At 49.1% G+C, this 26,333-nt stretch overlaps 1 protein-coding gene across 2 annotated transcripts in view; it reads left to right on the top strand.

The window, feature by feature from the left end:
* The window catches only part of tln1 (talin 1), a 75,367-nt gene that overhangs the window by 35,892 nt on the left and 13,142 nt on the right, over positions 1 to 26,333 (top strand). For both annotated transcript variants that reach the window (XM_072714811.1, XM_072714812.1), the window contains exons 11-48: positions 112 to 267; positions 1,019 to 1,120; positions 1,493 to 1,569; positions 1,765 to 1,945; positions 2,060 to 2,173; positions 2,288 to 2,396; positions 2,935 to 3,143; positions 3,680 to 3,778; positions 7,998 to 8,165; positions 8,461 to 8,755; positions 8,851 to 9,017; positions 9,147 to 9,275; positions 10,729 to 10,842; positions 11,415 to 11,528; positions 11,709 to 11,843; positions 12,374 to 12,502; positions 13,160 to 13,262; positions 13,607 to 13,815; positions 14,381 to 14,500; positions 14,935 to 15,132; positions 15,264 to 15,403; positions 16,655 to 16,748; positions 17,355 to 17,444; positions 17,741 to 17,863; positions 18,690 to 18,833; positions 19,615 to 19,776; positions 19,878 to 20,018; positions 20,406 to 20,587; positions 20,809 to 20,941; positions 21,149 to 21,250; positions 21,607 to 21,777; positions 21,997 to 22,245; positions 22,399 to 22,518; positions 22,656 to 22,802; positions 23,514 to 23,680; positions 23,771 to 23,954; positions 25,330 to 25,455; positions 26,214 to 26,330. In XM_072714811.1, the coding sequence (XP_072570912.1) occupies positions 112 to 267; positions 1,019 to 1,120; positions 1,493 to 1,569; positions 1,765 to 1,945; positions 2,060 to 2,173; positions 2,288 to 2,396; positions 2,935 to 3,143; positions 3,680 to 3,778; positions 7,998 to 8,165; positions 8,461 to 8,755; positions 8,851 to 9,017; positions 9,147 to 9,275; positions 10,729 to 10,842; positions 11,415 to 11,528; positions 11,709 to 11,843; positions 12,374 to 12,502; positions 13,160 to 13,262; positions 13,607 to 13,815; positions 14,381 to 14,500; positions 14,935 to 15,132; positions 15,264 to 15,403; positions 16,655 to 16,748; positions 17,355 to 17,444; positions 17,741 to 17,863; positions 18,690 to 18,833; positions 19,615 to 19,776; positions 19,878 to 20,018; positions 20,406 to 20,587; positions 20,809 to 20,941; positions 21,149 to 21,250; positions 21,607 to 21,777; positions 21,997 to 22,245; positions 22,399 to 22,518; positions 22,656 to 22,802; positions 23,514 to 23,680; positions 23,771 to 23,954; positions 25,330 to 25,455; positions 26,214 to 26,330 (5,520 nt within the window). The remainder of the gene's footprint in view (positions 1 to 111; positions 268 to 1,018; positions 1,121 to 1,492; positions 1,570 to 1,764; positions 1,946 to 2,059; positions 2,174 to 2,287; positions 2,397 to 2,934; positions 3,144 to 3,679; positions 3,779 to 7,997; positions 8,166 to 8,460; positions 8,756 to 8,850; positions 9,018 to 9,146; positions 9,276 to 10,728; positions 10,843 to 11,414; positions 11,529 to 11,708; positions 11,844 to 12,373; positions 12,503 to 13,159; positions 13,263 to 13,606; positions 13,816 to 14,380; positions 14,501 to 14,934; positions 15,133 to 15,263; positions 15,404 to 16,654; positions 16,749 to 17,354; positions 17,445 to 17,740; positions 17,864 to 18,689; positions 18,834 to 19,614; positions 19,777 to 19,877; positions 20,019 to 20,405; positions 20,588 to 20,808; positions 20,942 to 21,148; positions 21,251 to 21,606; positions 21,778 to 21,996; positions 22,246 to 22,398; positions 22,519 to 22,655; positions 22,803 to 23,513; positions 23,681 to 23,770; positions 23,955 to 25,329; positions 25,456 to 26,213; positions 26,331 to 26,333) is intronic.

The following is a 26,333-nucleotide window of genomic DNA, read 5'->3' as shown; positions in this document are numbered from 1 at the left end:
AGCCTGTGAACCCATCCCGCAGCTGCCCATCATAATTTTTTTTTCCCCCTCTAGCTGCGGTCTCATTTTCTTGTTATTTAATCCAACCCCCCTTGCTCCACCCCCCCGCAGGAGAAGATGAAAGGCAAGAACAAACTGGTCCCCCGCCTGCTGGGCATCACCAAGGAGAGCGTGATGCGGGTGGATGAGAAGACCAAGGAAGTGATCCAGGAGTGGAGCCTGACCAACATCAAGCGCTGGGCTGCCTCGCCCAAGAGCTTCACCCTGGTAGGCTGGCACACGCCGGTGCCCACCTGTGTTCTGCTATGTTATCTGTCCCCAGCCCTTGTAATATAATACGGTAAACTGGGGGCTCACACACACTTGATTAGTCACATGACGCCTCTATTCCTTTCCCAAGTCACTCTTGCACAGAGGAGTGACGTTTGATCACATTTCTTTATTTTCCCTGAGTCTGTACATCCAAGTAATGAGTCCAGCAGCATAACAAGTCCATGCAGCGTAATGAGTCCATACAGTGCGATGAGTCTGTGCAGTCACAAGTCCTCACTGTGTAAGAAGTCCATACAGCATGAGTCTATGTAGAGTAATGAGTCAATACTGTGTAATGAGTGTGTGCAGAATAATGAGTTCATCTGGCCTAATGAGCCTGATGTACGGTATTCCAAGCATATGAGTGACAGTGATTCATGTCCTGTGGGAAAATTAGAGCTCACATGTTATGAGGAACAGGCCTCAACATGGCAGTGAGGAAACCTGCCACAGACCCCAACCAGGGCAGGTCTGTTCTCACGTAAGGTCTGGGGCGGATTGATGTGTAGGCTGACCTGGGCTAAGGCTTAGGGCTCCAGCAAACTTCAGGGCAGGTCTGTTAAATCGGCATCACCTGAGCGTCCATGCTGATGTCAGTATAGGGCCCCAGATAAGCTAATGCGTTAAGAGGCTACCTGGTATGTGAAGCCTCTAAGATCCATGCTGTGCTTATGTCTATAAAAGGCACGTGTTCATGCTCTCCTAGGACTTTGGAGATTACCAAGATGGATACTACTCTGTCCAGACGACTGAGGGGGAGCAGATCGCACAGCTGATAGCCGGCTACATCGATATCATCCTTAAGAAGGTAATGCATGGGGGGGTGGGTTTGTTTCAGGGTTACTATGTTTTTTTTTTTTTTTTTTATATGATAGACATATTTTTACTGCATATCTGCATACAGTTGTAAACCTGAGCAGTTGATGGCATGCACCAGTGTGGTATCCATTTAAGAAGCAGCAGATGGTGGACTTTAATATCTGAGAGAAACTCCAAACCGAAGTGTGAAGACTGTTGGCACTTATTTTCTGCGTGGCGGCTGAAGATGATGCTGCTGATGTTTGTGTGTCGTGACCTCTGGTTCGTGTTAGTGGAGCGGTTTATCTGTGAAGAGCAAATCCTCCGTTGTCGCTCCATCTGTGGTTCAGAGTCTTGACCTCCCCCGTATCTCCCGTTGCAGAAAAAGAGCAAGGACCATTTTGGCTTAGAAGGAGATGAGGAATCCACGATGCTGGAAGATTCTGTGTCGCCCAAAAAGTAAGTCATGAATGCCGTGGTGCGAGCCTCGCATTCCGGTGCAACCCGTGTTCGTAATTCGCCGTCACTGACCTGACGCTCATATTTCCGTCTTCCATTTTCTTGGGAGAGGTGGACTTCCCACCGGAACCTTGTTTTCAAATTATCTTCAGCTGGTACATCAAGATGTCTTAACACTGTCCCCACTGCTGCCAGGTCGACAGTCCTCCAGCAGCAGTCCAACAAGGTGGGGAAGGTAGAGACTGGCTCTGTCGCTTTACCTGCCATCATGCGGTCCGGCGGCGTCGGCCCAGAGAGCTTCCAGATGGGCTCCATGCCCCAGGCCAAGCAGCACATCACCAGCGGGCAGATGCACAGGGGCCACATGCCACCACTGGTAAGACCACGGCCCCCAGAAAGAGACCTCTGACGCTATGTTTGCTGTGTCGTTGGCAGGCCGAAGGTTAAGAATCACAGCTGGGTCGTAACCTTAGTTTCCGTTGGGTTTTAGACATCTGCTCAGCAGGCCCTGACGGGCACCATCAACTCCAGCATGCAGGCCGTCCAGGCGGCCCAGGCCTCCCTGGATGAGTTCGACACCCTCCCTCCCCTGGGCACCGACGCTGTGAGTCACCCACAAACGCCAAGTGCCGTCCCTTTAAGAGTTAGCACAACATCAGCACCGTGACAGCAACGGAGTAGCGTTGACCGCAGCCTTTCTCCTATCTCTGTCCGCTAGGCCTCGCAAGCGTGGCGCAAGAACAAAATGGACGAGTCGAAGCACGAGATCCACTCGCAGGTGGACGCCATCACAGCAGGAACTGCATCTATGGTCAACCTTACAGCAGGTGACCACATCTCGCCATTAAACTGCTTATCTGGGTCTAGATCATTCATTCTGCACCTTGACTCCTGTCTATGTCAAGGATATCTGTAGCTGATTTTAGTGGCTCTGCATTGTGGAAGTGTACATGATGGGTGATGGAGTTCCTCTGCTTCTGCATGACCCCGCCCTTTTCCTTGGCACTGCTGAGGTTCCAAGTACCAATACAAATAAGATGCCCATTTGCTTTGAGGTGTTGCAGCAGGTCTTGTTTGACTGCTCGGTGGAAGCAGAATGTGATGTGCACTTTTTCCCCGTTTCCTTATTTTAAAATTTACTGACGTTGCAAGTTTGAAACTGCAGTCTTCTAATTTTTTTTTTGCTCAGAATAGCATATAGTACATTGTGGCTTGCAGAAATTTGTGTTTTTTTTGTTTGTTTTTTTTAAGATAATGATTACTTTTCAGAATTGGTAGCTAGGAAGCGTGAGTCTATATTGGTAGGAGATTTAGCCAGCATGGCAGTGTCACCGTTGTCCTGAACCTTCGATGTCGTCCCCCTAGGTGACCCGGCGGAGACGGACTACACCGCGGTGGGCTGCGCTGTCACCACCATCTCCTCTAACCTGACGGAGATGTCCAAGGGTGTGAAGCTCCTGGCTGCCCTCATGGAGGATGAAGGCGGCACTGGGCAGCAGCTGCTGGGGGCAGCCAGGAACTTGGCCTGTGCCGTGTCGGACATGCTGAAGACCGCCCAGCCGGCCAGCAGCGAGGTACAGCGGCTCTCAGCAGTGACACGGCAATTAGGGCTGGCCAGCATGTCCCAAAGGGAGTGACCTCTACACTAGGAATGTTTGCTTATGGCACTGGCAGAATAAAAGTGTGTACCAACTTATTGGTTCTCTTTAAGGCACAGCGCAGAATGGATGGATGGATGATAGAGAGATAGATAGATAAGAGAGATGGATAGAGGTAGGGAAGAAAGAAAACGAAAAGCTTTATTAATCTTGAAGGAAATTGAGGAAGATGGGGGAAAAAGATAAAGCTAGCAGAACTGATTAATGACTTTTATTGTGCTACAGTGACAAAAAACTTGTGACAAACTAAAAACACTGACAGAACTGCTGCAAAGGCTGCCACTCCCCATGACAGCAGAAGATGCATAGATGGATTGGTTATTTTTATTTAATTATTTTTATTATTTTGGTTCTTCCAAGGCCATGAAAGCTGGTCTCGTAGCAGCTCTGTGATCCTTGGGTGGTTGATGTCTGCTTCAGTGCTCAGTGTCTTGGTCGGTTTCTCCCCACAGCCTCGTCAGAACCTCCTACAAGCTGCCGGCAACGTGGGTCAGGCTAGTGGGGAGCTGCTGCAGCAGATAGGCGAGAGCGACACAGACCCCCGGTTCCAGGTAGGCCGCACACCCGCTCCTGTTCGCTGCCAGAAGGGGGCGCTTTTCTCGATACAGGACTGTTGGCATTAGAAGCTAAGACTGAAATGCAGAGAGGGGGAGTGCAGTCTTGACCAGGGCTGGAAATTAGGCTTGTCCTCTTGCCTGAGGTGAGTAATTTAGATGAGTGAGTATAAAAAATTGGCAAGTAAAAAAAAAAATGCATGTCAGACTACATTTATTACTGAAACTACTCAACTAGTAGCAAAAATTCCATTACATTCCAACCCTGGTCTTGATGGAAGTACTTTTAAGAAGTTGAGTAAATGAAAGTCTTACTTTTAATAATGATTTCAGGAGGTCTGTTCATGTGATGTAATGTAGCACCTGTGTAACCAATGTCCTCTTTGTGACTGCACTGTTCAGTTTTTAGGTAAAGGATCTTTCAGGGGTGCGGGACGGACGACCCCCCCTTTTAGTCACGTGATGGTAACACAAAGCCCTTGAGCTCAGCAAATGATTCTCAATAGCCAATCACACTAATGGGGTGACGATCCAAAGCAGTAATTTTACATCTGATCAACTCCCGTCATTCACTAATATATCAAGATTTCACTCACGCTGCTCTCGGAAGACAGCCTGTCCAGGTCATTCCCGGCGGTTTGTCCTGGATGCAGGCGTTCGATTGCAGCCATCCGTTCATCTCGGGGTCTGTTTCTGATGTCCTTAGGTACTCTGAAATTTCAAAACTATTTTTTTTTATCTTGGCCAAAAAAAATGGCTAATAAGATGAATGCCATTCTCATATGAAAGGGAGACCTGGAGATTTATGATAAACAGCAGACTTAAGTGAGAGAAAGATGGTCGCCTTCCAGCTGGAAAAACATTCCTGTTTTAAGGTGCGAGGATTTGGTTTGTTGACTGAGGGTCCAAAACACAGGAAAAGGTAGGAGAGAGACACGTGTGTGGTTTTAAGTAAGAAAGATGTGTGTGTGTGTGTTTATATACATTATATATATATATAATATATATATATAAACAAGGTAAACACTGTGAATTAGGTGGAATTCTGCAAGGGAACGTCAATATCCAGCTGTATGGTGATGTGAGGTTGGAGAGGGTTGGGGGTTTAAAGGCGAGGAAATGACTCGAGGAAATATAGAGTGGGAGGGGGGAGGATGCATCTGACCATTGGATGCAGGTTGAACAATCATTGGGATGCTGAGTTTCTGTGTGTGTCATTTATGTCACATCATTGAGGATCAAGGCGTGGAAGTGTATTTACATCCTGTCTTGCAGTACCTGAGGACGTGCAGAAACAAACCCTTTAACAATGGTCTCTTCAATAATGGAACTATCCTAACAAGACATGTAATTCAGTTCACGGTGGTCATCTGTCCTTTCTGTGGTGTCCAGCCCCAAACCCCATGGTCCACTACACACCTTCCCATGACGTTCCCAGAAGCACCCATCTCCAGCCACGATGCAGTTGATGTTGCTTTTGCCAGTGAGAGGCAGTTTCGGCTGCCTGTGGCCTTTCGGCCGGCACACTAGACCCTGTTCCTGCAAGGAGCTGATTTATAGCAGTGGGAGATGTTCCCACTGGCAAGAAATTACTTGATGCAAACGATCCTGCTTGGCACTAAGTTGCATAGTTTGTGAAGCTGCTTCCTGTATATCTAAATAATGATGAAGAACAGGTCATTTATAAGAGAAGTTCAGATAAGTTTTATCTAGACACCAGTAAAGTGGTGATAGTCACTCTTAGCAACCATCTCAAATTTAGTGTGTGATCCAGTTTCTGCACACTGGATTGTCTCATGTCAGTAGACCACAGCTTTTGGTGCAGAAGAACTCTGGCGTACCACAACACAAAGGTACTGGAGATGTTTTAAGAGGTCGTAGATGAATGGAGCTTTTGTTGCCAGTAATAGTAGCACTCTGCGGCCTTCGTCCTGACGCCTGGGGGCGGATGTCCCTGGACATTAACTGGCAGATTCATTTTGTTACTGTAAGTGGAGTCGACTTTCTTAAGAGTCACCTTTGACTAGTGTACTCTGCTAAGTAAACTTTTCTCTCGATTAACTGGCATTTAGTTTTCTATATAGCGACTTGGGTTTTCAATATCTCTGCATTTTTTCTCTCCTTTGACTGCGATGTATGAACCGTTTTAATAATTGCTTTTGTACTCCCTGTTTTGTACTATTTTTAGTAAAATATTCAAGTACTGTTTCTACAAGGCTAGATCAGTATTTCCCAATCCGGTCTTCGGGGACCCATAGACAGTCCACATTTTTGCTCCCACCAACTCCCAGTAGGGAGCTGAGAGGGAGCAAAAATGTAGACTGACTCTGGGTCCCCAAGGACTGGATTGGGAAACAATGTGCTAGATACAAGAGAAACGGAATGAAAGGTTCTTAAGGTGATGATAGCAGCTTTTTCTGGGATGGTTGGGTTAAATGGTTGGTATTTTGTGTTATACATGTTTCGTCATGTCAGAATGTTCATCACGTGAACAGCAGTGTAGTCAGATGTCTGTCCGGTTGTGATCACACGTCCCAGGAGAAACCATGTGCTTATACCCTTGGGGGTGGTACTTAACCTGGATTACTCCTGTAAAACGTCCAATTGTGCATTTTTGGAAGTCCTGTGAGTTGTTTCGGTTAAAGTGTAAACTATTAAATGCTAATATGACTTTACCTGTGGTGTAGGGATTTGCTGAGTTTGTTCAGATCTTTCTGTTAGCCAGCTAGCGGTTAGCTCACAGCTCAGGATTCCCCCTGTATCTCAGCTGTAGCTGAGTCCCAGATTTTAGATGAGGGTGTTATAATCCAGCAGATAAAAGCTAGCTGGGGGATAGACTTGGATTCTTCTAGAAGATTCCTTTAAGCCATGTTATTGAAAGTCAGTTATTAGAAACGGCAGTGCTACAGTAGATGAGGGAAAATATAGTTTAGATATTATAATGCTTAAGGGTGCCTACAAGTATTGAAATACTGAGGTGGTTTTTGTAGTTGACGACATTTGAGAATGTCACATTCGGGACTGTGGTTTTAGCTAACAAGCTACTTAAAGTGTCCTTGTTCTCTTTCTTTCTTTTTTTTTGGTAATTTATGTTGCAGGGGGAGTAAACATATTATTATGGGAACAAAGTGTGAATCCCCAGAGATGAACAGAAATGTTCAGGCATCTGAGGAATTTAGAGGGCTGAGCACAGAATGTGGGGGCGTTTTTGGTTTTTTTTGTTTTTCTTAAGGGAAGTGGCTTTTCCCTGACCCTGCTTTTCCTGCATGCATCTGAAATGAGTGCCCTGTGTTGGCCCTGCCAAACGCAGCCAGGAGACCCTCTATGTCCTCCTTGGGCAATGGAAGACACGACTTTAGCTTTGTGGTGCCAACAATGCTGACTTGCAGGGGGAGCTCCCAACCCCCACCTTATTTGCAGATAATCTATGGAAATTCCCTTTTTTTGAACTGAAGAGTATGTATACTCTGTTTTTTGTGGTCACTGAAGGACAAAGGGAAATTGTGCTTCACTTCCATATTTATTCCTGGGGATCTGTTGATTTTTTTCAGAATTAAAGAATTATTTTCAACCTCGAACTACAGCAGACCCTTTTTAAGATCCTTCTTGAATGTTTCCTGGAATTGGAAAAATGAATGACTCCACATTCAATCTGATCCTTTAAGACGTCCTATTCGGCTTTGAGAATCACGTCGGGCAGCCATAGCCAAGCCCCATGCCTTAGTGACCACGTGGGTGAAGGTGGCGCTGCCCAGCAGAGGGGCTCCCCTGCGATTGTCATCATTCACCCTGATAATCCTGCCGTCCATATATCCGATTGCCACCCAACTACTTACTATCGATGTCTCTATAGACCTTCTGATTAGACCTTGCTTGCTTATGAGGTCTACATGTTCACTTCCGTTGAGCTGTACCTTAATAGATGATCATTAAAAGACGATCCATTTAATTTTGATCTGTCTACTGAGATCCAGTGAGACCTACATTTGGGGGGGGGGGCAATGAACCACTTCCTAAAATCTCATGGTGTTGAGGGGAACTACATGGGGAGAATCTGCAGCATCTACTCCTAATTCACATAATACCATCTGTGTCGCACCACAGCCTCTTAAACTGCTAACCAGCTCGCTCTCTCTATCACTCAATCTACCTTTCTCACTATTTTTCTCTCCCTCTTTCCCTGCTTCTCTCTCCTCTCCTTCCCTCCATCTCTCAGGACATGCTGATGCAGCTGGCCAAAGCTGTGGCCAACGCCGCCGCAGCCCTGGTGCTCAAAGCCAAGAACGTGGCCCAGAAGGCAGAGGACTCCGCCCTGCAGAACCGCGTGATCGCCGCCGCCACCCAGTGCGCCCTCTCCACCTCCCAGCTGGTGGCCTGCACCCGGGTACGTCTCCCCCCACTCCGGCCGGCGCCGCCAATGGGGGCTCCCTCGTTAGCTGCACGTGGGTGTGGGGGCGGATGAATTCTCCATTTTTACCAATTGCCAAACTCGCACCTGCACGGAATTCATATTAATGGGTTCAGTATTTTAATTTTATTTAACGTAAGCAGGAATGTGTTAATAGTTTATTTACAAAAGCAGGAATGTGTTAATAGTCTTTACTGGAAAACATGATCTCTGGAGGGTTATTTGTTGATGAGTGGAGAATGATTGACCCCCCCCCCCCTCCCTCCCCCAGGTGGTGGCCCCCACTATCAGCTCGCCTGTGTGCCAGGAGCAGCTGATTGAGGCAGGGAAGCTGGTGGCCAAGTCGGTGGAGGGCTGTGTGGAGGCATCGCAAGCTGCCACCAGCGACGAGCAGCTGCTGAAGCAGGTGGGCGTGGCCGCCACCGGCGTCACCCACGCCCTGAACGAGCTTCTGCAGCACATCAAGCAGTACGCCACCGGGGGGCAGCCCATCGGCCGGCATGGCGAGGCCACTGACCGCATCCTGGATGTCACCGAGAACATCTTCAGTTCCATGGGTGATGCTGGTGAGTTGAGTCGCCGCTGCGACGGCCGTGAGGACGTGAACGAGATGCTCCATGAATCCATGCCGCTGATGCCCCCCCCCCCCCCATGTGCGCAGGTGAGATGGTCCGACAGGCTCGCATCCTCGCTCAGGCCACCTCTGACCTGGTCAATGCCATCAAGGCCGACGCCGAGGGGGAGTCAGACCTGGAGAACTCGCGCAAGCTTCTCTCCGCCGCCAAGCTGCTGGCCGACGCCACAGCGAAGATGGTGGAAGCCGCCAAGGTTTGCCATGACGCCCATGTGTAACCGTGGCTCCATGCCGATGATGTCACCAGCCTGGAGCAGCATCCGCTTGAACCGCTGTCAGTGTTTTTAGGTGCGTTCTGACTCCGCCCATTTCCTTGCTTAAAGGGCGCAGCTGCCAACCCTGACAGCGAGGAGCAGCAGCAGAAGTTGCGGGAGGCGGCAGAAGGCCTGCGTATGGCCACCAACGCCGCAGCGCAGAATGCGATCAAGAAGAGGCTGGTCAACAAGCTGGAGGTGCGAACCTCCCTGTCGTCACCGCTGCTGGGATGTTCGGGGGGGGGGGGGGGGAGTGCCTCGGGGATGAGGCGGCTGCCTGCAGATGGGACAAGTCGTGTCATGGCAGAGAGGAGCTGGGCGTCAGCTCGCAGTGTGAAATCAAGATGTGGTAATGCAGAGTCACAGACCAGCAGATGCCTAGAGCGCAAAACATTCACTACAGAATCTGGGCAAGTCTCTGCAAGCAGGGCTGCCTTTTCCAGTGCCTGAAGGACCCGATGTGCCTTAGCTTAGCTTGTTGCTTCGAATTTGGGCCATGTGTTTTGTCTGAGTTCCCTACTTCACATTCGGGCCAACAAGCGGTCCTGAGAGCAGATCCGGGAAACGGAGGGGATGGACTCTTCCGGACATGACCTTCTGGGCTGTCGTCAGGAACGTCCAATATGCGAACGAGCCTCGCTGGCTGCCAGCGGGGAGGGAGTTTGTAAATGCTGGAGCCCCTCTGCTTTGTTCGTTTCTATAGCTGGTGGCCGTGCGGAGGCTGAAATGCGTTTTTCAGACCCTACAGCCTTGCGTCCTTTTCTCTTTCTTGTGCATGCAGAGCAGTGTCCTGTTGATTAGAGAGCCCAAGCAGTCAGTCTGGGATGAAGTTAAACAGAAAGAGCGTGACTCTCTTCATCTTGATATTGTACGTGCAGTGTGTACGTGCAGTGTGTAGCACAGCAAGTTAGAGCTTTGTCTGTATCCAGAAGGTTGTTGGTTCTAATCCTGTGACATATCACCATTGGGCCCTTGATTATGGCCCTTAATTCAAACTGCTCCCGGGACATCGGCTGACTCTGCTGTCTGACCTCAAGCTTTCCTCAGTTATACGCCACTTCGGATAAAAGTGTCTGCTAAATAAATAGACAACAATGCAACGTGTTACAAAAAAACTTCGATGGATTTGTGCGTTAATTCGATCAACTCTTGCTGTACTTTTAATGTTGAATCTGACATACACAAGGGTTAGAAAGACATTATCAAATCAGTTTTGAGGCTTTTTGGCTGCTGAGAGGCAGTTTGAATAATGATTATAATTATTTGAAATAACAAGGAAATTAATCATCCAAGAATCCAGAGGGCATATTTTAATAGCTAGTATTCTGTTCAGAGCCTTTCTCCCCACTCACGGGACAGAAATGGTCATCATTTCACAGGTAAAAATAAAGAGAATTTACTGCTAAACACCTTTCAATGCATGTGTGTCTAGTTTGTTAAATTTGATTTAGTTACTCCTGCGAGATCTCATGTTAGGCTCTGGTACCGGAGGGTTGCTTGGTTGCCTTGTTGGTTAGTTGGATGGTTGGTTGGTTAAGCACCTTAACCTGAACAGGTCCTGGTGATTAAGTTCTCCCACAGTACGCTCACTAACCACCACCCCAGGGTAATACCCCCCCCCCTCAAAGGCAGTCTCTCATTTTCCCCGCAGAATGCAGCCAAGCAGGCGGCTGCCGCAGCCACGCAGACCATTGCAGCAGCACAGCATGCGGCCTCATCTAACAAGAACCCAGCTGCGCAGCAGCAGCTGGTGCAGAGCTGCAAGGTGAGCGAGAGAGAGAGTGAGAGAGAGGGCAGTCCAGGCTATGCTCTACCCCCACCCAAGTCTCCCCGAGGTCTCTCCTCCCACACAGCCCGGAATCCTTCCTTATTTACGGAATATTTTCTTCCTTATTTGATTCTTTTCCCCCAGAAAATTTTTTGTAGTTGTGATTTTATAGAGCTTGTGTGTGTGTGCGTGTGTGTTGGGGGGTTGTAGTTACTACATTGTGGGAACCAAATGCATGCGTCTGTGTGTGTCTACGTCTGTGTGTGCACAGTCATATCTTTCATATTGCTTCTGTTTCACTTCCTTGTATGGTCTGCGGATGATCACAGTTGCACATCACAGAAGACAAATCAATTTCATTATGCAGTGTGCTGAATATTTGTTCTTGAAAAAGTTGTTTGACTGACAGGTTGTTTGGTGTTGCCTTGCGGGCGTCACCTGTATGGTGAGGTCGACGGGCTTTATTTGGAGGCCTGGGGAGGCTTAGGGGAAACCGGGTCCTGCAGTGACCCCTAGAGTGCAGTTGGGGAAGTGGGCGCAGTGTGACACGTCTGCTGTGTGCACGGCAGGTGGTCGCAGACCAGATCCCCATGCTGGTCCAGGGGGTACGAGGCAGCCAGTCGCAGCCGGACAGCCCCAGCGCCCAGCTGGCCCTCATCGGAGCAAGCCAGAACTTTCTACAGGTGGGGATGGGCACACAGGTGGTCTGAGCCCCTGCTCCATACAGGGCAGCTGATACTAGACAGCAAGCTTCTATTTTATATAATTAACATTTAATATAATATTTAACAATTTTAGCATTTATGGTTGAGGCTGAAATGCCGTGCATCATAGTAACAGATTATCTGTCCCCTCCCCCCCAGCCTGGAGCGAAGATGGTGACAGCCGCCAAGGCCACCGTGCCAACCATCAGTGACCAGGCATCCGCCATGCAGCTCAGCCAGTGCGCCAAGAACCTGGCCAACGCCCTCGGGGAGCTGCGTACCGCCGCCCAGAGGGTGAGGCCCCGCCCCCCAGGCGTGAGGCCCCGCCCCCCAGGCATGGGTGCCTGAACTCGTCCGCTCGGGAAGCCGGGGACACGTGGATTCGTGTCTGCTGGGATAACTTTAATACTGGAGTAAATGGTGGCCTGTGGTTTTGTACATTAACGCCGTGAAGAGGGAACACTCCCTCCTGTCTGGCTGGGGCGTCTTTGCAGACTGCCTTTGTTATTACTTTATCATTATGAAGGTGATGAATTTTGAAACAGTGGGTCGACAAGCCAGACTCATTCTAGTTTTCATTTGTGAAAGAAGAGTCAAAGCAAACACACATAAGAATGACCACCGAAAGAGTAAACATGCGTCGTTCAAAGCAGCCGACGTGATCGTAGTCAGATAGTAACCTTGCGGGTAGCTGCAGACTCACTCAGACCCGTCATCTTGTTCCCAGGCAGGCTTATCAAAATAGCGCATGTGCTAGAAGACCCTGCTGTGTGAACTCGAGCCACACTCCTCATTTCCTGTCCCCCCCCCCCGCCCCCCCTCAGGCACAGGAAGCCTGTGGCCCCCTGGAGATCGACAGCGCCCTCACCGTGGTGCGTGGCCTGGAGAGGGACATGCAGGAGGCCAAGGCTTCGGCCGCGGAGGGGAGGCTCCGCCCACTGCCCGGGGAGACGGTGAGAACAGCGGCGCCCACACCTGCAAGCGATGCCCTTTTACCTCCCCCCCTCCCCCCGAAGCACACCTGGCCCCAACCACAAGCCCTTTGCGTGGGCAGGCACACAGACCCGCTTTCGAGAGCGATGCAGGGGCGAGGAGCGTGTGCGATTCGATCTGCAAGCTCGCACACCCGGCCTTTGTTCTCACCTAGTTTTCATTTTTGCAGCGGTGCGGCTGGAGGTGATGGTAGACAAACAGCCCACTCAGAGAACTCGGTTTCACCAATTAGCTCAGATGCCATTTCAACAAGCTAAATCTACCAAAACAGTGCAGATGGGGACAGACCCAATCCCACCATGCTGCACACACTGGTGCGACCAGCAGTCACTGACTGTCACCGATAGCCCAGCTCAGCTTTTGACAGCTGAAAATCGGCTCTGTCCCAAGCTTGACTTTTGCCTGGTTATCTGCTTTGTTTAACATTCGATGCCCCAACAGGAGTTTCCCCAAAGTGTTTTTTGGAATCTCGGCCGGACGGGATGTTCTTTCTTATCATGGTTGCTTTGAAAACGCCAGTTGGCTGCATGCTGCTGGTGGGGGTCCTCTTTCCTGGATCTGAATTCCACGTGGTTTTTCCCTGGAATGACGTGGCTTCCTCTCTCCCGCCGCCTCAGCTGGAGAAGTGTTCCCAGGACCTGGGCACCAGCACAAAGGCTGTCAGCTCTGCCATTGCCCAGCTGCTGAGCGAGGCCACCCAGGGCAACGAGAATTACACCGGTAAATACCGGGCCCTTGTGCCACACCCCCACATGCACAGACTCACACATGCACCGGTGTGAGGTGTTAAATTTCATTGGCTGCTTCTATGAAACATTGACATTATGGGTGTAACGGTACACAAAAACACACACTCATGGGAAACACACAAACGCACAAAGTTTCCGCATTTGTTAGGTACATACGCGTACCGAACCGAAACACCTGTACTGAAAATTTTCGGTTACGAATTAAAGTACCGTTACGCTCCTAGTTCACATGGGTTCCGTCAGGTGGGCTTATGATCGCAGGATGCTGTGTGCTGCCCTCTGCCTGTGACGTCACACATCACGTTCCTCCCTCAGGCATGGCGGCACGCGACGTGGCTCAGGCCCTGCGCTCGCTGGCCTCGGCTGCCCGTGGCGTGGCCGCCAACACCGCCGACCCCCAGGCTCGCAACGCCATGCTGGACTGCGCCAGCGACGTCATGGACAAGTCAGCCAACCTCATCGAGGAGACCAAGAGGGCCATCGCCAAGCCTGGCGACCCTGACAGCCAGCAGAGGCTGGCCCAGGTCAGTTACCACCATCTGGCACTAGAGGGCGCCAATGCTTCTTATGGTTGTCTTTAAATTTCAGGTGGAAATCTGTGATTCTCTCATTATTTTTACTATAGAGTAAAGCTTACCAAGTTTATTCTTTGCATAAAAAACTGCTAATTTCAATGTGAAAGAAAAGAATTGCATCAGGTCTTTTTTTCCACATCTATTTGTCTGCTTTCGAAAGCTTGAGAGCTGAAGCTACTGCTGTATCAGAGCTGACAGTGGGAAGATGTGAATGTGCTTTTGGGGCAGAGAGTGAGTGGCTTGCTGACTGTGTGTGTGTGTGTGTGGGGGGGGGGGGGGGGTGAGGGGAAGAAGGTATCACTTGTCATACAGGAAGTTGGGACCCTGCTGTTCTCTCCTACAACTTCGGCTCCTGATCAGTTTCAGGATGTCCCAAAACACCCCCTTTCTTGACAACTTTCACCCTGTTTCATCTTGATGAGCGTCGGTTTGTTGCTGGCCAGAGTGCTGAATTCCTGCATTTAAAAGGGAGTGGGTGGACCTTCCCCTTTAAGAGCCTGGCATGTGCTTTTAGGTGGCGAAGGCCGTTTCCCAGGCCCTGAACAGAAGTGTGAACTGCTTGCCCGGACAGCGGGATGTGGACAACGCCATCAGGACGGTCGGGGAGGCCAGCAAGAAGCTCCTGGCTGATTCGGTGGGTGGAGCCTAAAATCTGTGAACTTGATTTTGATTGAATCTCTCTGAATGCATAGCGTGAGTTACCATCCGAAGACTGGCTGACTTGAGCCATTAATAGGGGCACTTTAGACTTGTGGTAGAACACTAGGACCCTGGGGAAATGCCGCAGTAATAAATAACTAACTTGGCGACCCCTAAGGGTGAAACCCTAGAATTACCCCTGGCAGTGGTGCATTTGCAATCACAGTGAGGTCTGTTTTTATAATTGCCATCAAGGTCCCTCAAGGACAGGTGTCACAATAACATAATTGCGGTACTTTACCGTACCAGAGCTGTGAGAGTACCTACAGCTGCCTGCCTCTGCTATGCTAATCAGCTTTTGTCCTGTAAGAGAGATGACAACTCGAGGTAAAAACTTAACGAGGAACCTGTCCTCCCCCACCATCTCAGTTCCCGGCGAGTGGGAAGAGCTTCCAGGAGGCGCAGGGCAACCTGAACCAGGCCGCTGTCAACCTGAACCAGTCCGCCAACGAGCTGGTACAGGCCTCCCGTGGCACAACCCAGGACCTGGCCCGGGCCACCGGCAAGTTCGGCAAAGGCTTCAGCGAGTTCCTGGAGGCTGGCGTTGATATGGCCGGCCAGTCGCAGGTACTGCATGTGAAATACGCTACATGAGGCTGGACCGTGTCATTAGGAGACCATCAGTGCTGCATCATCGCCGATGTTCATGCTGCATCGTCAACCTTTCAGATTTGCTTAATTTTCTTCTCTCTCTGAAGTCCAAGGAAGACCAGGCTCAAGTCGTCACCAATCTCAAGACCATCTCCATGTCATCCAGCAAACTCCTCCTGGCAGCCAAGGCCTTGTCCACTGACCCCAACGCCCCCAACCTGAAGAACCAGCTGGCAGCCGCAGCTCGGTAAGGCTCCAGGGCCTTCTGCCACGTTTACATCATCAACAAGCGCGTCCTCTCTTTAGGCGCCTTATTGCGACTCACTTTGTCTAAGAGTCTGTTTGTAATCCTTGTACAATCATACACAACGCGTCGGGTAAACATGGGATGATTACTAATGTGGTGATAAGGGCAGGTTTGTTGGTTCTGGGTCCTACTCAAGAGTTCACTTAAAGGCCCCCTGGCTCATAATGCAGTGACTGTATCAGACGCGCGGTTTGAGTGGCGGTAAACACCACCGCTATGGCATGAAACGGCTGACCCTGCGCTCTGACCCCAAGCTTCACTGGCAGCTCAATATGTAGGGCTCAGTAGGTTAGGATGCTGTACCTGTGACAGCAGGTCGCTGGTTCAGATCCCAGGGTTAGCGGAGTGGTTGCACCGTTGGGCCCTTGAGCAAGGCCCTAAATCCCCCAAACCCCGAATTTTTCCAGGGACCGGCTGACTCTGCTTTTTCAAAAAAAAATTTCATCTGGTAAAATAAAATAATTTAAAAGAGAAAAGCTGTAGTATGGCAAGATTTGTGAGTATAGAGGATTTGTGAAAACCAAAGATTCCTACATTCCTGTACTCATACTCGTACAAATGGTTAGTGGAGTTTTAGTATCATTGTTATGATGAAGCGTAGTCGATCTCAGCCGAGACACATCAATCCGGGGGGGTGGGCGCAGAACGGGGGGAGCGTGGCGGTGAGAGCGGCTCTGCGTCTGACACACGGACCCTGTCCGCCGCGCTGGGGGGAGACACTCCGCTCGCTAAATTAGCATATATTACATAACCCCCCCCACTCCCCTCCGTATTCCGGAGCTGGGCGGCGTGTGGGAATCCGCCGCCGTTGCGTAACGGAGAGATTCGGCTTGTATAAAAAGTGGGAGTGTCTGTGCAGTGGCAGACAAACCCATTAACACACTGTTGCCAGGGTACCATGTGGGGTGCAGGAGCAGGGGGCGGGGGGGGGCACGGTTCTCAGGGTTCCCATGTCCTGCTCCAGGCATCGGCGTGCGAGCGAAACGGCCCGGGCAGCGAGCTCCCAGAATGCCGAGTTGCCGTGCTGCGTGGGCGAGCTGCGATTAGCACCGGCTAGCGCTTCCTCTCCCTCCCTGTACCGCTCTGACATTCCTGTTCCCTCTCTCTCCCTCGCTCGCTCTCTCTCTGCCCCTCTCTCCATGTGTATGTGTGTGCGCACGCGTGTGTGTGTGTGCGTGTGCGTGTACACAGCGCTGTCACTGACAGCATCAACCAGCTCATCACCATGTGCACTCAGCAAGCCCCCGGACAGAAGGAGTGTGACAACGCGCTCAGGGAGCTGGAGGTACCCACTTGCTGCTGTTTCCCTCAGGGTGGGGGCTATCAGGGGAGGAGGGGCTGTTTAATGGTATTTCAGCTCTTTCCACGCTGCAGTCAGGGATCCTGGTGTTCCGTTCGGGGCTGAAGTTACGGGGAGAAGCTTCGTATCGCAGCATCAGGGGTTTAAAAACAAAATCAGAAACCGAGACTCCTGATTGGTGTACTCTGCACTGCTGATATCTGGTGCATTGTAAAGTTATAATTATTGTATATTTTATTATTTGAGTGACTCACTTTATCGACCCAGCAGAATAAAGTGCGACATCGACTTACAGGGTATGGGATTATTTCATTGTTTTGAGACACTTTTGCTGTGGTTGGAGGGGAAAGAATATCTTCATATATGACAACCGCTGAATACAGGTAGTGGGTGGAGATAAAGTGAATTATTTATGACCGTGGCTCCAGTTACAAGATTTGGAGTCTAATTGGTGGGTTCTGCTACCTTGCGGTCAAGTGGGAAATATTTTGCTGCCTGGAGGGAGTGAGCGCATGGAGGAGCAGGTCCTGTGATAGACGGGGGACGCTCTCCTCTCTCTGTACCTGTAAGCGAGCTGCTGTCTCCTTTCAGACTGTCAGAGGGATGCTGGAGAACCCAACTGAGGCAGTCAACGACATGTCCTACTTCGACTGCATCGACAGCGTCATGGAGAATTCCAAGGTACTTTATAGTGACAGAGAGCATTCTGTAATTAATCTGTTTCTCTTAAACTATAAGATCGATTTCAAGTCCTTTATCTGACAGTCTGTTTTTGTAACAGATACTAACACTGCATGCCCAGCGTTGGCACAAAGGCATTTTATTATTGTAATTATGTTGACAGTGGGCTGTTATATTAGAAGGCATGAGGGAGTTTCTTTAGTTTTAAGGGAGTTTCTTTAGTTTTAAGCTCATGTATGGAAACTTCAGATGAGCGGGTGGCTGTTGTGTGTGTGATGACTTTTGTCCATCTTCAGGTGTTGGGAGAAGCCATGGCGGGAATTTCCCACAATGCCAAGAGCAGCAACCTGCCAGAGTTTGGGGACTCAGTCAGTTCTGCTTCCAAAGCCCTGTGTGGGCTCACCGAAGCTGCTTCTCAGGTAACCCAGACTGGACCGGCCCCGCTCCGAGCGGCTGTCTTCCATCTGTATGTCTGCACGCTCGATTTTAATCTCGCTGACACCGCGAGTCGAGATCAGCGGCCGCGAGAATTTCTCCAGCGCCTGAGTTCTAGAGTGTTTAGTCAGAGTCCTGTCCTCACTTCCAGCAGATGGTCCTCCTCGAGCTGTCTCCACACCATATTTGCACGTGTTTCCACAAAGCCGCGTTAGTCATGCAGCAGATTATAATTAAGATGTCTTAAGTCTCAGCTTTTATAACGAAGATGCATTCTAGACTGGCAGTCACACCCACGCTTATCTTCACATTCAAACAAAGTATTAAAAGGCTGGAGACTCAGTGTACAGAAAGTCAATCATAATATTCTGTTTATTATGTTTTTAAAACTTTCCGGTTGTGAGCCATGTTGTTTTAGTGACATGAGGAAATATCCAGTCATTCAAAGTTGTACTCGGTACACTGTGCAGTGAAATGCTTGGTCGCCGACCTCCAAGACTGAGAAACGGGTCGTGAATATAAAGAGACTAAACATCAAACAATCATAGATGTCCATAAATGATGTACAATTTGCTGAAAAGTGACAGGTGGTAATGTGAAGAGTCGATAAATAAGTCAGTATTTCCATATTTGAGGTATGCAGTGGGAGTACACTGGCTGGCTGGACACGTTTATATCCAGTAGCCTGCAGTGGAACATTGGTGACGTCTTAGGACCAGTCCTCATCAAGCATCCCAGTCACACTTGTTGCTGTTTAGGTCTTCCATCTTCATGGTGGCATTTAAGTAACCCTGCCTTGATCACCAACAGGCCGCCTACTTGGTCGGCGTCTCGGACCCCAACAGCCACGCGGGCCAGAAGGGGCTGGTGGATCCAGCCCAGTTCGCCCGAGCCAACCAGGCCATTCAGATGGCCTGCCAGAACCTGGTGGACCCGGCCTGTACGCAGTCACAGGTAAGCCTCCTGTGGTCGACGAGTGCTGGGGGCAAACGCACCACATTGACAATTCATGCTATAGCAGAAGCTGAGTTCTTCTTGCTAATATCTGGCTATGTTACTGTTTTACAGCTAGGTCTTGAATACACAAAACATCCAAGAAACTTTAAATACCTTACTCCCCCCCCCAGGAAAAATATCACTAAACTTCACCAGAAATGCATTATCAGAAACTATGTGTCCGTGTTGTATAATTTTTATGGAAACTTAATTCTGAGAAGGTTTTCATGGTTGCGAATGACTGTTGAGGCAGAAAAAATATGAGGCTCTTCTCTTCTCGGTAGTTATGACCCATAATAGATGCTTACGTTTACATTTAAATGTATTTGTTTAGCAGGCCATTCTGTCCAAAGCAACATTCAAGCAAGGCAAGTAGCCCATTACAGCTAGTGCAGCTAGGCCGAGCTTCCAGTGAAAGACTGTGTAGTCTTTAATAATAGTAGTTAATAGTAAGCATGAATGGCGTAAGAGCTACACACCGCCTTTCAAACATAACATGAATCAATGAACAACTCAATTCAATAGATAAAATGCTACAATAAGAGAATTCAGGAGATGCTGGGTGCTGTAAGGTAGTAGAGCAGGTGGTTCTTGAGGTGATAGAACAGGGAGGGAATCTGATGGCTGGGTGTGCTGGCAGGAGCTTGAATTTCCCTGATCTCTATGTTCCGTGATGATGTGGTCAGTGCTATTTATCTGATTGTTTTTTTTTTTGTAACAACACATCTCTGCTCCTCAGGTTCTTTCCGCCGCCACTATTGTTGCCAAACACACATCGGCCCTCTGCAATGCCTGCCGCCTCGCCTCCTCGAAAACATCCAATCCTGTTGCTAAGCGACAGTTTGTCCAGTCCGCCAAGGAGGTGGCTAACAGCACGGCTAATCTCGTCAAGTCTATCAAGGTGAGTGGCCGGCTGGATTTTATCCCGTGTCGTTTTTCTACCCTACGTGATGCAGCGTTTGGTGTTTAAGTTCCTGCTGCAAAATGGCGTTGCTTTGCCAGGCCCTGGACGGAGCATTTAACCAGGAGAATCGCGAGAAGTGCAGGGCGGCCACGGGGCCCCTGATCGAGGCCGTGGACAACCTCACTGCCTTCGCCTCTAACCCCGAGTTCGCCAGCATCCCTGCCCAGATAAGCCCAGAGGTATGACCCAGTGCACAGAGAGCATCAGTAGGCAGAATCAGATAAAGATCAGGTTTAAAAGAGTGTGCATTCAGAGTATTTACAGCTGGAGACCTACAAAGTCAAAAAAAATAACAGATTAATGCAAAAAGAAAATATAATGGTAACAAAATATGCTTTAAGTCACATCAGCCGTATTCAGTTCACTGCATGCAGTGACAGAAAATGTGGTTCATAGACCATGGTGCTACATATATACATACGTGCAAAAAACAAGGAGTGACACAACATAAAGGTAAACACTGATGGATTGTTTAGAATAGGCAGTAGGTTTATCCTGGGTTTACAAAAGCCTCATCCTGTATTGGGTCTCCACTGTTAATCCAGAGGTTCATGTGTCATGCACAGGGTCTGGCGGCGATGGAGCCCATCCTGCACGCAGCTCAGACCATGCTGGAGAGCTCCACGGGCCTGATCCAGACCGCCCGCTCCTTGGCAGTCAACCCCAAAGACCCGCCCAAGTGGTCCGTGCTGGCGGGCCACTCCAGAACTGTGTCGGACTCCATCAAGAAGCTCATAACCAACATGAGGTTTGTCAGCCCTCAGATAGTCCAAATCATTATAATTGCATTATATTCAGCCTGCAAATACAAGAAGCTTGATAGCATACTGGTGTTTGAAAGCCAGCACATGACTTCCAGTATTGAATATGAAATCCATATTTTTTTTGTTAATAACAAGATTTCCAAATATGCCCCAAACTGTGAATTGACTGAACATTATGACACTTTGGTGACCATCTCCTTTGCAGAGATAAGGCTCCTGGGCAGAGGGAGTGTGACGAGGCCATTGAAGTCCTCAACAACTGTATCCGTGATGTGGACCAGGCGTCCCTGGCTGCCATCAGCCAACAGCTCACTCCTAGAGAAGACATTTCTCAGGAGGTACCTTCTAAGTACCTTCATGAGCTGGATGGGTGGGAGTTTAAGATGCACTGCAAACAGCAGAAGGCCCTCCTGCCCATGTGGCTGATTTACAAATTCATTAGAATATATGAATCCTGTCAGGATGAGTGGGAATTGGTTCAGCGTGAGCTGTGTGGGTGTGATGAAGAAGGGAGTCTTCAAGTGATGTTCTCCTTTCTCCAAAAGGCACTCCACGAGCAGATGGCAGCTTCCGTGCATGAGATCAGCAATCTGATCGAACCTGTGGCTATCGCTGCTCGCTCAGAGGCCTCGCAACTGGGACACAAGGTTGGAATATCAAGGATCTTTAAGCATTTGCACGGAATCATTCTTATAAGACTTTGCAATATAACCAGACACTTTTTAGGTTCAAGTTCATTGCATTCATGGGGCACTCAAGTCAGCAAGATAATTTCCCAAAGAGCAGCATTTCCAAATCCTGTCCTCGGGGACCCGCAGATAGTTCACATTTTTGCTCCCTCTCGGCTCCCACAGCAAAAATGTGGACTATCTGGCCGGGAGCTGGGAGGAAGCAAAAACGTGGGCCATGTGTGGGTCCCCTAAGACAGAATTGGGAAACACTGGTCTAGGTGAATAAAAGCTCATCTCACCTTGTCCACCGGGTCTTGCATTCGTCTTCCCAGGTGTCCCAGATGGTCAGCTACTTTGAGGCACTCGTCATGTCCTCCGTCGGCATGGCCTCTAAGATCCTCAACAGCCAGCAGCAGATGAACGTGCTGGACCAGACCAAGACCCTGACTGAATCTGCGCTGCAGATGCTCTACACGGCCAAAGAAGCCGGAGGCAACCCTAAGGTAACACCGGCCCCCTAGTCTCTCACCGAATATCAGGTTAAATTAAGTTAACACCCGGATACTCATGTTGTGTAACTGTGTCTTCATCAGCCATTATGAAAACATATGAGTACCTTATGAGAACAGCTTATTTTGTAACAGCTTGATGAATAAGCAGGTCAGTCCAGTTTCGTCGCTAAATGCTAAATGTGTCTTCATGTGGATTGTGCAAACTCACAGGCAGCCCACACCCAAGAAGCCCTGGACGAGTCAGTGCAGATGATGAAAGAGGCCGTGGACGACCTGGCCGCCACCCTCGGCGAGGCCGCAAGTGCTGCAGGGGCAGTCGGCGGCATGGTGGATTCCATCACGAAGGCCATGAACAAGATGGAGGATGGACCAGCAGATGAACCAGAGGGTGCCTTTGTGGACTACCAGACTACCATGGTGAAGACAGCAAAGGCCATTGCAGTTACTGTCCAAGAGATGGTAAGGGGCTTTTTTTTTGTGTGGATACCTAACGTCAGTGGGAACTGACAACATTTCTAAGTAACCCTGCCTCCCATTTGGGTGGGAGTTGTCGCTTTGCGTCCTTTACAGGTTTCCATGTTAACCTCTTTTCCGTAAATGTCTGACTTTCAGGTGACCAAGTCCAACAATAATCCTAACGAACTCGGAGGCCTGGCAAACCAGCTGACGAACGAATTTGGAGAGCTTGCCAGCGAAGCGAAATGTGCAGCCATCACGGCAGAGAGTGACGAGGTACTGGTCCAGCTAAGCCGAAAGCTAACAGAATTGGGGTCCCATGTCTTAGACTACTGGTACTACTGGATCAAATTCCAAAATACAGTAGCGTTCAATCCATTTTTTTGACACGTGCCGTCTGTACCCAATGTCAGATCGGCTCGAACATCAAGAAACAGGTCCAGGAGCTGGGCTTTGGCTGCACTAGTCTGGTGACCAAAGCTGGAGCCTTGCAGTGCAGCCCCAACGACTCCTTCACCAAGAAGGAGCTCATTGAAAGTGCCCGCAAGGTCTCGGAGAAGGTGAGAAACCTCTGCTTTGAGTTTTGTGTACCCCGGTCTGAAAAGGGGCTTTTATAATGGGCCAGGAATGCAAGAGTACCATGGGAGCTACGATGGTCTAGATCTGATTGTTTATACATAAAACATAACATTATAAAATTAAAATGTGATCTGTTCTTATGGCTAAATATGCGCAGTCGTCTTGGTTGAGTGTGGGCAGTCGTCTTGGTTGAGTGTGCGCAGTCGTCTTGGTTGAGTGTGGGCAGTCGTCTTGGTTGAGTGTGGGCAGTCGTCTTGGTTGAGTGTGGGCAGTCGTCTTGGTTGAGTGTGGGCAGTCGTCTTGGTTGAGTGTGCGCAGTCGTCTTGGTTGAGTGTGGGCAGTCGTCTTGGTTGAGTGTGCGCAGTCGTCTTGGTTGAGTGTGGGCAGTCGTCTTGGTTGAGTGTGGGCAGTCGTCTTGGTTGAGTGTGCGCAGTCGTCTTGGTTGAGTGTGCGCAGTCGTCTTGGTTGAGTGTGGGCAGTCGTCTTGGTTGAGTGTGCGCAGTCGTCTTAGTTGAGTGTGCACAGTCGTCATGGTTGGCGAGTGCTTGAGGCTATGGAAAGCTATGTTCAATGAATTGCCAGTATTTTAAAGGACCCTCAGGTTGCTGTAGTGTATACCTGCGTCATCTGATTTTGCAGTTTCTTCTCTCTAGAAGAGCAGAATCAAACTGTCTCCTTCCTTCCTGTTGCAGGTGTCGCATGTGCTCGCTGCGCTGCAGGCCGGTAACCGTGGCACCCAAGCCTGCATCACAGCAGCCAGCGCCGTTTCTGGTATTATCGCCGACCTGGATACCACCATCATGTTCGCCACGGCAGGCACCTTGAACCGGGAGAACGCAGAGACCTTCGCTGACCACAGGTAACGTCGGTGGTTTCTCGATCATGTGTTCCGTTCCGATGCTGCATTGCCTGATGGCATCAAACCCTCTGTTCCCCGTCCTGTATCCAGGGAGAACATCCTGAAGACCGCCAAGGCCTTGGTGGACAACACCAAACAGCTGGTATCCGGGGCTGGGGCAGGTCAGGAGAAGCTGGCACAGGCGGCTCAGTCGTCCGTTATGACCATCACCAATCTGGCGGATGTAGTGAAACTAGGAGCGGCGAGCCTGGGGGCCGAGGACCCCGAGACACAGGTGAGTCTGTCCGCAAGAGGTTCCGCATGGGCAGCACCTAGAGCCGCCCTCAGTACCCACATTGCCTAATGATCAAAACGGAGCATTGTAGATGTGTTGTGTTTAAGTACTTCCTGTTTTTCCTTTTCTGGAGGCTCTTTATTCCCCTTCTGGCTTTGCTTTCCATCCGGATGTGGGTATACTTTTTTGTTTCCTGGGAATGAATTAAATGTCCATGTCTTTTTGACAGTGAGTTTCCATTGTTGTGTGTTTGTGAGTGTGTGTTTTGGCAAATGTCTTTGGAATGAGGAAAAGTTTCTGGTTAACAAAATATTTTTTTTTATATAGTAGGGGGATAAAGAAGTATCCTTAGATCAGAATGAATTTCCACCTGAGGCTTTTCTGTCTCATGTTGGCCGATACCCAGTTCAGACACTGGGTGGTGTCAGTTTTCATTCCAACTTGAAATAAAATTAAATTGTATCTTTGATTGGACTATGGATGCTGGTCTTACTTGTATAAAACTATCTGGAGGCCTTGGAATGACCTTGGAATGGGTTTCCCCATCCTCTTGCATAGTAGCTGGTGTCCAAATGACAGGATTTGTAGCCTGTAAAAAAAAAAAAAAAAAAAAACAATAGAGCTCATGTTCTTGGTGATATTTTGACAGGCATTTTGACATCTTCTTGTATTGTGGCATTAGGCCATGCTTCTTCTCTGCCCAGATTGACCGAGACAGTCAGCCCGCCCTGCTGGCTCCTATAGGCTGCCTGTCACCCAATGATAGATTCTCCTGGCCTTCCCCACACATGCTGCCTTCATTCCTTTGTGGGAATCATGAAAGCTAGACACTCATGAGCCCAGGGTGCCAGAGAGGTCTGTGTACATTTTTATAAAAACAAGCCCAGATAAATCGTTATTGAACATGCATGGAAGTGGGACTAAAGCCTTCCTCTGAGAATTAAACGACATTCGCCATCATGCCATTGCATGATTAATCACTTGGTTTTAAACTAACAGTGCATCTGTTGCCTTAAAATAGCTATTAGCTGAACGCAGTGCACAGCAGATGGTTTTATCGCCCTGTTACAATTATGCTTAACGTAGCTTAACGAGCTAAAGATCTTCGTAAGTTTCACATGGAATCGACCTGTGTAATGTCATATTTTGTTACACTGTGTCTTATTCATCGGCAGTGGGTCATTGTCCTTCAAAAGCCTCTGCTTCTGACTATTTCTGCTCCCACCACTTCTATGATTGAAAGGACGACCTGTCGTGCGTTCAGTCTGAGAGATGGTTGGCGTAGCGCTGCGCTGTGTCTGAATGAACAGCAGGGGTCAGTGCGGCACCCTCGTGAGGTGATTCCATCCTCAGTGTCGCTGCTTGTTCTCCTCAGGTGGTCCTCATCAACGCCGTGAAGGACGTGGCCAAGGCCCTCGGCGACCTCATTAGCGCCACCAAGGCCGCCGCAGGCAAACCTCACGATGACCCCGCCATGCTGCAGCTCAAGAGCTCTGCTAAGGTAGGGCATTCCAGGAGGCTTCTTCTGGAGGACCACTTTAATGAAAACCCATGATTTTGGCTCATGGAGGTAACTGAAAGATTTCCTCGGTTAAGTGTTCTGACTTTTTGTCAGTTTTACTCAATAACCCCAAACTGCTGTAAGTAGCGTCATGCTAACAAAAAGTTTCTTATGCCGTAAATTACAGTATCTTCTTGCACATTCCCTTGCACTTGCAGTATACCTGCAACCACTGGCCGGTACTGTACCACTAAATGGTCACTCCGTAATGATTTGTATTCTTAGTACCTTTCATCATTATTTTTATAATCATTAATTATCATTACTATTGCCAGTTTTGTCAGTCTTATTATTCTTTATACTTCATCCTATTATTTTGTTTGTTTATGTGTAAGGTACTGTTTACCTAAATTTTCTTAGGGATCAATGAAGTATCTATTTGTCTGTCTATGTATTGTCTATCTTTCTGTCAATATCTATCTATCTATCTCATTCAAAAATTTAGACTGCTGTATACTATTTTGGATGGTAGGTAACACTGCAGAAGCTTGTACCAGTTTCTCAGCTCATAAACACATTATAAAGACTCCTGTCTGTACGTCATTAATCACAGCCAGTGAGGGGGGAAGGGCTTTTCACAGTCGCTCCTGTGAAAATACATTCAAATAGTTTCCATGAAAATAGAATAAAGAGTTTCACACAGTGGTTGATCAAGAAGGGCTCCTTGGATTTGAATACTGAAGGCCGCTCCTTTTTAGGTGATGGTGACCAACGTGACCTCGCTCCTGAAGACCGTAAAGGCCGTGGAAGATGAAGCCACTAAAGGAACGCGAGCCCTGGAGGCCACGATCGAGCACATCAAGCAGGAGCTGGCCGTG

This window comes from Paramormyrops kingsleyae, chromosome 7 (assembly GCF_048594095.1).
Source record: "Paramormyrops kingsleyae isolate MSU_618 chromosome 7, PKINGS_0.4, whole genome shotgun sequence".
NCBI classification, from domain to species: domain Eukaryota; kingdom Metazoa; phylum Chordata; class Actinopteri; order Osteoglossiformes; family Mormyridae; genus Paramormyrops; species Paramormyrops kingsleyae.
The sequence above is the reverse complement of the archived record's forward strand: the minus strand, read 5'-3'. Positions and strand labels throughout refer to the sequence as shown.